General features: G+C 37.7%; 1 protein-coding gene across 1 annotated transcript; it reads right to left on the bottom strand.

Annotated features, from left to right (window-relative positions):
- Window positions 1–1,612: 1,612 nt before the first annotated feature.
- Window positions 1,613–7,441, bottom strand: LOC101308738 (chloroplastic group IIA intron splicing facilitator CRS1, chloroplastic-like). The gene is made up of 9 exons (XM_004291700.1): window positions 6,488–7,441; window positions 4,728–5,220; window positions 4,493–4,623; window positions 3,202–3,552; window positions 2,873–3,029; window positions 2,488–2,780; window positions 2,282–2,341; window positions 2,082–2,171; window positions 1,613–1,988 (listed from the first exon to the last, which is right to left on the bottom strand). Exons 1-9 carry the CDS (start codon window positions 7,349–7,351, stop codon window positions 1,869–1,871), a joined length of 2,559 nt encoding a protein of 852 aa, XP_004291748.1. The 5' UTR covers window positions 7,352–7,441; the 3' UTR covers window positions 1,613–1,868.
- Window positions 7,442–9,877: the final 2,436 nt, after the last annotated feature.

The raw sequence follows: 9,877 nt of genomic DNA, 5'->3' as shown, positions 1-9,877 counted from the left end.
TCAACCATGTGTCATCTATGTGGATTTGACACTTTGGTTGGAAATGATTGCATCAGTCAATTATTACAGTTGTTTTTGTCCACCTAGCAAATGACTTGATCGTTGGAGATGCTCTAATTGTTTATTTGATAAAAAAAAACTAATAAATAAAATAAAATAAAATAAAACTAATCTATGTGAATTTGTGACTACTCATCACCTTCCGCTCACACCAAGTTCACCCATTGGGTCACTCAGTCACATATACTGCCTTATTTAGACGCTGGGTTTTCATTATATTGGTCACTGGAACAGTTTCCACTTGTTTATGTCGGTATCACTTGGTCACTCTAGCTCATTTACTATAAGACCTCTTTGATCTTTAATATGGGCAGTCATCAATCTTTGGAGATTGGTTACAAAAGTCGAGCATATAGATTAGTCCATTTGGCAAGTAGTTGATATCTTACAAGAATTTGTTCAAAATGATGGAGTGAAGCATTTGTTACAAGTCCCACAAGTTGGGTATCTCAAGCAGCAATCTCCAACAGACTTATCTGGATTGGGTTTTTGAGGCATCTTTTCTAATCTTTAGTGAAAACTTTTCTGGAAGGCAATTGTTCATATGTATAGGCATGATGTTTGTAGATTATTTTAGTATCAATCATTGTCCAGAAAGTTATAATGCCGCAAAGATGGGAAGGAACATATGATCAGAATGTCCCTAGCACTCTCAGATCATCATAGCCTCCATTAGTTGTTGCATATTGGTTGCTGCCTCACACATGCATTTATAAAGGAAGCCGCCAAGCCCTCATCTATCTCTTTGTCATCAACGGTTTACCTTTGTCATTTTCGAACTATATTTTCTTTATGTGTTTTTACAGCCATGTGTGGCTTGATTCTCTTAGTTGGTTTGAAGCCTCAAGAATGTTCTAGATATTGTTTTGGTTATTAAGTTTTATTTGGTTTTGATTTATGATGAACTCTTGCTTGTTTATGTTCATGTAAGTGCAACATAAAACATTGTGAACTTGTGAGTTGGGGTAGAAATTGATTGATTAATCTCCTAAATTAAAAGGTTTGTTTCAAAATAGTAAAACCTATAGGACAATAGGTGAAATCAAATAAAAATGATTGCATGTTAGATAGGTGTTTCTACGCTAGTTCGCATACTTGTTTCGATCAAACTTCCAAATGTGCTTAATGCTTAGGATAATTCATTGAAAAGATAGCGTTTATACATAGATTGGTTAATTCTAGAGGCTAAATAACATTGTGTCATCATATTCTAGTAATTAAAGAAAGTAATAAGAACTAACACAATACACAATGTGTTCACAGTTCGTTCTTGATTGAACGATCCCTACTTTCCAAATGGTACTACACCTACAAAAGAGGGTTAAATTGAGTGTTGTTAATTTGGTATTTCAGATTTTGACGCGAGTAATTTGCCATTTGGACAGGAAGGAAAATGGTCAATCTTGACGATCTTTTCTGAGACGAAATAATAATTATGTCATCATTAATGTGCATGTAACTCTAAACTCCATTAGTAAAGTTCGTATACAATATAAATCACCCTACATCTCCTTCCACAATTTAGGTTGTTTCATCCTGTTTTACTGTAGCCATCTCTTCGTGGTTCACAATTAAACACGGCAAATTGCCTTCTAAAGAGCTAATAAGAAATAGATACATGGAGATAATTTGTACATGGTGACAAGTAACAAGAATTAGTGTTACCATATTTGAACCCTGTCCTTACATTCAGTTCATTCCATCATCGTAAGCAGTTATCTTGCTCTTCTGCATCCGCTCCAACACTCATACCCTTGCTCGATGTGTGTATACATTGCTTAGGAAATTCCAATTCTGCTTGAGATTCCTCATTCTGGAAATGAAAAGGAAAATTGGTTTTCCAGGGAAGTACTGTGAACTGAGGAAGTGCTGTCTTCTTCACCATCATTTTTGCTGCTATATGTTTCAAGATAAGCATCCCCTTCTTCCTAGAAAAGGGAACAAAGTTGTAACCGTGTAAGAGATCAAAAGGTGGATTGTTAACAAAAAAGAGTAAAGCCAGAAATCAACTAAGTATAAACCTCAGTATCCTCATAATCAGTAGGATAACAAGAATCTAATTTGTTGTACAATGCTTCATCTCCATGGTGCTTCACAGTATCCATTTGCTCCTATCAAATGCATACAAGCCACTTAATGAAAAAGGAAAATGACTGTTTTCTAAATTTCTCTTGCCAAGTGAAATAGTTAGACAAGTAATATAGAAATAAAGGAGCCATACAATTTCAGATCTTAGTCTATCCACCCTACTCTGCACAGCTGCAATATGTTTCAGAAGAGCCTGTTCGACAAACAGAAAATTAGTCGGGAAAATCATTGTTCATAAACCTATGATAGGGGAGTGATATTTAAATGTATAACAACCATTAATCTATTCTTATGAAACCAAAAGCATTACAATAATGGCATTTAAATTTCTCGTGATACCTCCTGCCTCTGAAGCTCAATAGAACGAGCCAAAGCTTTCCTTTTGGTCAAAAGATTCTTTGGTCTCAGCATAGAAGGTCGCTGATAGTCATTTCCCCGGTACACAATTATAGCATATTTTTTGGAGACTTTGTCTACTGAAACCAAGACACCTCCACTTTCAGCTTCAAGTGCTAATGCAATTTTTTTCACTTGATCAAAATTTTTAGCATTCACCATTATCTTGACCAATTCTCGGTACTTCCAGTGCAAATGCATGTTCTCCACTGTACCATCAAAAACTCCACGTCTACCTGAGTAAATCAAGCTACCATAAGTAGCCAAAAAAAAATAAAAATAAAAAAAGCACAGACGCATTAAATGAGGAGTTGGATAATTATTCTACCAAGAAGTAGGAAAGCTTTCATCTTCAAACCAAGCTTACGAAACATAAACCTCTCCTCATCAGTAATGCTTTCTGGGTCTGCTTGCTGCTTTGATGGTTTCAATGATTCCTCTACCTTAGATAAGGCTTGTTCAGCTCCCATGAGCTTTCGTTCAGCCTAGTAGACAAAATTAAAAAGTTCAAACTAAAGGAATTTGTAGCACTGAAACAAGTGAGAAATCAAAGTAGCATAGAGGGGCATTGACTGAAGGACACTTTGTTAGACTGCAAGATATTTCTTATACATATCCATCAAGATTAGTTATGATACCAGGTTTCGGGGGACTTACAAAGGCAAGCTTCTGTTCAAGCTTTCTAACTAGTTTGGCATGCCTTAATATTCCTGCTTCTTGCGTCACCTTTTCCTTATGATGAACATCCAACCTCTTTCCCCACTTAGCATCTGCATCCAAAGTCTCCCCAAGTGTACCAGCTGTACCAAAATGTTGAGCTGGTTCAATACTTGGCATAACCATCGCTGATGCTCTCAACCTGGCCTGTTCCTCTTCATCTTGAAGGGATTTTGCCAATCTCTCCCTTTCCACTAATGCTTCAGTGACTTCTGCAGACAAAAAATTCTTTCCCCTATAAAAGACCAGGAAGTCCTTGTTTCGAGATAGCAGCACACCCCCTGTCAATTTCTGCAGCGAATAAAATAAGATCCTTGTAAATGTCCAACATTTATCAGCAGAGAGTTAATACAAACTCAGATGAGATGTGAAGTGAACTAATAACAGCTAATATTCCATGTTATAAAGCGCAGCATTGTAAAAGAAAACTTTGAAATAAATTGACCAGCACACCCTAAACCTAAATCTTGCAGCATTAATTTCTTATCTTATTACAAAAAAATAAACCTAGTGACCAATGTTACTCTAATAGTATAGCATGTTCACACATGATGAATAAGGAATTTATGAAAACAAAGAAATCTAATTTTCTCTGGCACACTCATGAAGTATTTACAAGAGATATAACACATAGATATGTATACTTCCACCCTTTCTTCAGGTCTTTTTTTTTTCAGCTTCTTGGTAACAATGGGTGATGATATACTGCCTAAAGAATGGCCAAGTATTATGCTTAAGAGTTGATTTGATTGATATCAGAAATAAGTAATTACCTCTACAACAGCCAGAATGATACTTATGCAAGGAAAATAATATGAAGATTACATTTCCTTCTGCAAATATCAACCTGTCTCTCAAATTCGGTTGCATTATGTAATCCCTCTCTAATGTAATGCCTCTATAAGAAGTAAGCTTATGTTGGCATTCTACCCTCTGAAATAATCTTTAACAAGAAACTTGGACCAGTTGGCCAACCTTTTCTTTTGGATAACTGGTGACTGGCTGGCCAACACTGCCAGTCTATGACTCTACACGGTCAATAACGTCATATTCCAGTTGCCCTGGTTTCACAGTAATTTGCGTACTGATTTCACATGAAAGATGCTGAAAGCTAGACTCAGTAATCAAATATGCAAGATATTATTCACCCACCTTATTCAGATACTGAGCATGCCAATTGAGTTTAGTGATAATTACAACCTAGTGAGTCATAAATAAAACATTCTATTACCTTAATGTCTTCAGCCATTCTCTCACTAGTAGTCAACTGAACACCACGTTTCAGTGCAATTTTTGCAATCAAACTTCTTTCCCATAGTTTACTCATAGCCACTGCTAAGCCCTGGAGTTGCCTATTTCGACCTATAAGCAAAGATTACAGAGGATCAATAAGAACCTTGAATATCATGAGCAATCACCAAAAAAATATATTAAATAATATAATAATAATAAATGAAAACAACTACCTAAAGCAAAATGTGGTGGAAGAACCCGAGCCAGCCTTCTTAAAGATGTGGCCTCCTTTAATCCAAGAGTTGATCGCACTCCATAAGGAAGTATTCTGAATGGTGGTTGGAAACCAGGAACTATCCCTGGAAGCATGTCTGCATCTACAGGTAATGGATCACATCCTGGCCAATCCTTGAATCTAGGGCCTATGCTATCTAGAAGTTCGTCTACTTCATCTTCATACTTCACTTCTGGCAACTGTTCTGTGTCTTCCGTCTCCTGTGATGCATTCTCTGACATTTCGAGGGGTGTCTTTACATTACTATAAGTAGCACACACATAAGGTTCCGCCACTGACTTATCAGCTACAGTTGGTAAAGATGTAGAAGAAATTTCATTTCTCTTGAATATCTGCTTGTTTAGTTGCACTGAAGGAACTTCATAGCTCACACCTCTGTACAAAGAAAGCGATGTGCCAGACCTCCAGACCACCAACCCACCTGTTTTTCGCTGTCATTGTAACAGATAACTATATAACCAGCGGAACAATTATACTAGAAATAACGAACATACAATTCCAAAAACTCTGCTTCATTTTCCTTGGTTAAATATGTTCATTGCAGAAGAAAATTATGTATAAAACGGCCATGAGCAAAGCTGTAATGTGGAAAATTCAAAACCTAACAATGCTAGTTGTACAAGAATTTGGAAAAAACTCTTGAGAACCATCGACATCCACCAATGTTCCTAAGACAGCCATCAGGTGCTGAAGTCTACATGTGGAATTGAGCATTAGTTCACACGCTGACCAACCGTCCACGTATTGCTGGCCGGTCAACATGCGAAGAAAACATGGAAAAAATAAAATACGAGACCAATATCTACATCCACTGGAGAGCTGTCTAAAGGTACATACACATATGTAGGTAAAGAAAATCTGAGGCAGATTTGCAGACTTTGCAAAATTTTCTTCAACCATTTGAACGGTAAAACAACACTGTTCAAACAGTGCTGAAGTCAGCAAGTCTGCAGTCCAGCCCCTGAACAGGCCTTTATGTAAAAGTAAAATTTTCTATGTAGCAATGTTCAGTCCCGCTAATCAGTCAATGAAGATAGGTTTCTTATGTGAATCAGTTAATGTATATTAACAGCAAAGAATGTGAATTCCCACCATCTTCATTCCTCATCTTTTTTCTTTCTTGTTTCTGGATCTTCATCCTTAATATAGCCTCCATCCTAGCTTAGTGTTAGCGGGGTTGGGAGAAGGGGACAAATCCTTATCAACAAAATCAACTCTGAAAATGGGTTTCTCATTCTTCTAAATTAGATTTAATAATGGCTCCGATGGTATTTCCGCAGTCTGTTTGACCTAAGTACTAAAATCATTTCTATCCCAGATATGAAAAGCCAAGGTCAAGCTAGAATAGCGAGACTTCTAGTCCTTGAGTTTCACTTTCTGGCTCCATCTGTTAATTTGTTAAAAGCCGTTTAGTCCATTGCTGATCCTAGGGAGTTTGTACAAGGAACTGGTGAGGATTTCAGCAGGAAATTAAATTAAAATTAATTAACCCAATGTCCTGCATATATCAAATTGCCACAGAAATACAAACTATAAATTTTGTTGGATGTTTTCAGTGCTTCACCTCTATATTGATTAGGATATGATAAGTAGTCACCACTCAAAACAAGGAAAAAGAAACTATCAATCTGTATAATTTAAGAATGAGAAAACAAAATTGCATACAGAAAGTGGTAATAGTATTCATATGAAACAAACCTCCAATATCTCATGCATTCTTTTCATGTTGAGCGCAGGTGGACCTTCGATTTTCAATCTCACAATCTCGGCCGTCTTCCATCTCTCATGAATCATCTCCACTACTGCTTGAGTAACACCAGCACCACCGATCTTAGTCTTGTGCTTCTTCTGAAACGTCAGATTCCTTAGCCTCCTCAACTCTGACTCAGGAAGAGTCAATTCTGCCAATGAAGTCCTACTCCTCCTCCTGATCGAACCGCCTTCTTCCTTCTCTCTCTCCCTGGGCTTCTCCCACGGAAACCTCACCTCACCACCACCATCTCCAAATACATCCTCTGTCCCTAATGGTGATACCCCCGAGAACCCACCTCTCGAATTCGGCAACATTCCTTCCTCAACATAAAATATATCCTCCACAGAACCCTTCTCAATCACTCTCTCTCTCACTTCACCTCTACCCTCATTCTTATCCTCTGCAATGTACCCAAATTTCTTCAATTTCTCCACAATTTTGTCCATTGTACTACCACCATCATTACCATCACTACTCAAATTCCCACTTTCATTGCTCTGGTAGTCCAACACGGCCCGAGGACGCCTCGGGCCATGTTGTTTCCTAGAATCATTCCATCTATCAATCCAACTGCAACTAGACAAATTCTTGGTGGGTTTGTATTGGCATATCAACAGATTCAATTTCCTTGGTGGGTTTTGCTCAGGAGTTAAACTAGAGGTAATAAAGTACTGGGTTGCATGGAAACTTTGCTTCTTGAAGGGAATTGAGGAATACCTGAACAAGTGGAAGTGGGTGCCATGGAACTTAGACAAGGAGCTCTCCAATAAGCTCGTTGGGTAAAGTTGGCGACTGGGCACAAGAGTCATCACAGAATATTACAGGTACATCAATTCAGGTGATGAAACTGAGATTCTCCTGCTTCTGGGTTTTGGCTTGTTTTCCTAAAACCTCAAGAGGCTAAAACCTTTGAAGAGGCGGACCCAAGTGACGAGCGGATACTACTTCTGACTGCGTTATCTACAATCAGCCTCTTCCAACGTTTCAAACTTACAGTTGGGCATTCACAATTACAACAACCAAAAACAGCCAGAGGTAAATTCTTTTTGTTTTCCTGGTCTTTTAAAATAGTGTTATATGCCCTCTTAAAAATTAAAATAATGGGACATATTTGCAAAGGAAAATGTTGAGACATTTCTTCTTTTTTTTTTGGCTGATGATGTTGAGACATTTCGTTGCAAGAGAAAAATCCAAATCATTTTTTATAAAATTGTGTATAGGTTTTAAACTTCACTCGGGTATTGACTTTCGTAATTCAAGTTTACCAAAATGTGGTGTTATTTTTTTAATAGAAATAAATAAATTCATTATTGACTAAAAGACACATACATCAATTAGCGTATTGTGTTAAAATTACTCTAATCCAAGCTAACAGACTAATTGACAAGTAGCTCTTACTACAAACATATAAGCTCAATAAATATACATACACACCTGCATTTCAAAATCCCTATCTAACTCCCTTTGAAAACAATCATAGCTGCCTAGAGACCGCAATTGGTGTGTACAACTAGAATTGATAAGAATTAAATAGCAAACATTAAAATTGAGATTTTAGGCCAGTAGTACCGGAAGCTTAAAGCTTTCCTTTGCCCTCATTCGAAGGGCTCAGATCTGCAATGATAGGCAACAACCATCCAATATGCAATGGAGGCTCATCCACCTTCTTACGCTGTCGAGGCTTCTTGTTCTTGCTTCCAATAAGACACCCAAGTTTCCTCTTACTAGCCTTTTACCCGTGTATTTGCACGGAAACACGATCACCTAAAAATAAGCATGAGTGGTTAATCTGATTTACTATATAACTGTATTATACAGTTTTTGTTATGTTTATCTCTTTATCTAATTTGATTTGTTTTTTATTTTGTTTTGTACTATAACAACCTTTTATTTTTATTAATCTTTGTTGGCTCATTAAGAGTAGTTTAAGCAAAACAGAATTTGGTAAATTGCTCTTAGTCTGGTTTTATAGTAGTAGAGATAAGTCACTGGTCCATTTACCGGAACCTCCACAAGATCGTTAGAAAGGAAAAAGTCGTTCCCACTCTCGTGACACATCACCAAATTGCTGCCCAATACACCAGGTGTCCCAATCAGCTTGAGTGCCTCACCTAGCTCCAGCCTATCAGAAGAATCAGGCGCAAAACAGATCCCCAACCCACTGTCATAATTGTCAACAATCTGAGTTGACTTTGTAAGAGCAGCAGCGAGGGTTGTCTCCTCTGAGACGGCCGCCACCAATCTGAGTTCTACTTTTGAACCAACCCCGGTCTCCGCCTGTACCGTCAGTACCGTAGTCAACACCTGAACAGCTTCGCCATAATCAGAATCAGGAACCAATCCGAAGCTAGGGTTGACACGACCCACCCCGAATTTCACCCTAAAACCCGGAGTAAGTCGTGCGGGGACCACCTCCAAGGAAAATTTATTGAAAAGATTGATAAAATCTCCCTTGAAAATGAACAACCCTAACTCGAAAATTCCAAATTACACTCTTAAAACAATACGTCCAAACATCACATAATTAACCTTCAGAAATTCTAAACATAATACCAACAGGCCGAGCACACTACCGAAATAATATACAACAATCCCAAAGTATCCAGAGCTACTAGACTCTAGCGGAAGCAAGAAAACACGAGTAGGTTGAACAGGTAACCTACTGATGAAAACTGGCAGAAATGCTGGTGACTATGCCTCGCCTCCTACTAGATCCAACCCGAACTCTGCAGACTGGACAATTTAAAACAAAAGGCCCAGGGAAAAAAATTTAATAACGTTAGAGTGAGTGGAAAAAAAAATAAAATAATAAATAAAATATTTATGTTTCCCCAAATTAATTTCTAAAGAAAAATCGAATGCATGCCGCAAGCGATAAAACTTTTATCTCATAAAATATCGAGCCTCTCAGACTCTATAATATATGTATGTATTTACACTCGTCCATACTCCCTATATAAATTCATGGGTCTATATAGGGCTACTACGCTCGCGTCCAACGCTCACGTCACGCCTTAATACGGTGCTACACTACGCCATTAAGGTGGACAGACGGGTGTATAAATATGTGTCCATACCCCCTATATGAATTAAACACTCAAATAGGGCTACTACGCTCACTTCCAACGCTCACGTCACACCATAATGCGGCTATATGCTACGCCATTAAGGTGGACAGACACATATGACTAGCTAGCATTTTATATACATACTCTCTCATAAATACATATTTATATCCACCGAAAATCCCATTTTCGGTAACTCTTCAAGAGAAATAAAATTCGTCAAATTAAAATGACGTCAAAATATTCCGCAACAATTATTGTTCAACCATG

This window comes from Fragaria vesca, linkage group LG2, assembly GCF_000184155.1.
Source record: "Fragaria vesca subsp. vesca linkage group LG2, FraVesHawaii_1.0, whole genome shotgun sequence".
NCBI lineage: Eukaryota > Viridiplantae > Streptophyta > Magnoliopsida > Rosales > Rosaceae > Fragaria > Fragaria vesca.
Note: the sequence above shows the minus strand (reverse complement) of the source record. Positions and strands in the feature narration are given on the sequence as shown.

Bases quoted from the DNA above. Each gene is read 5' to 3' on its own strand.
- LOC101308738 (XM_004291700.1), bottom strand. From the start codon at position 7,351: ATGACTCTTGTGCCCAGTCGCCAACTTTACCCAACGAGCTTATTGGAG. The intron at 4,624-4,727 runs GTAGTTGTTTTC...CTTTGCTTATAG, and splicing joins TCCACCACATTTTGCTTTAG to GTCGAAATAGGCAACTCCAG. The intron at 2,781-2,872 runs GTAGAATAATTA...TGATTTACTCAG, and splicing joins GAAAGCTTTCCTACTTCTTG to GTAGACGTGGAGTTTTTGAT.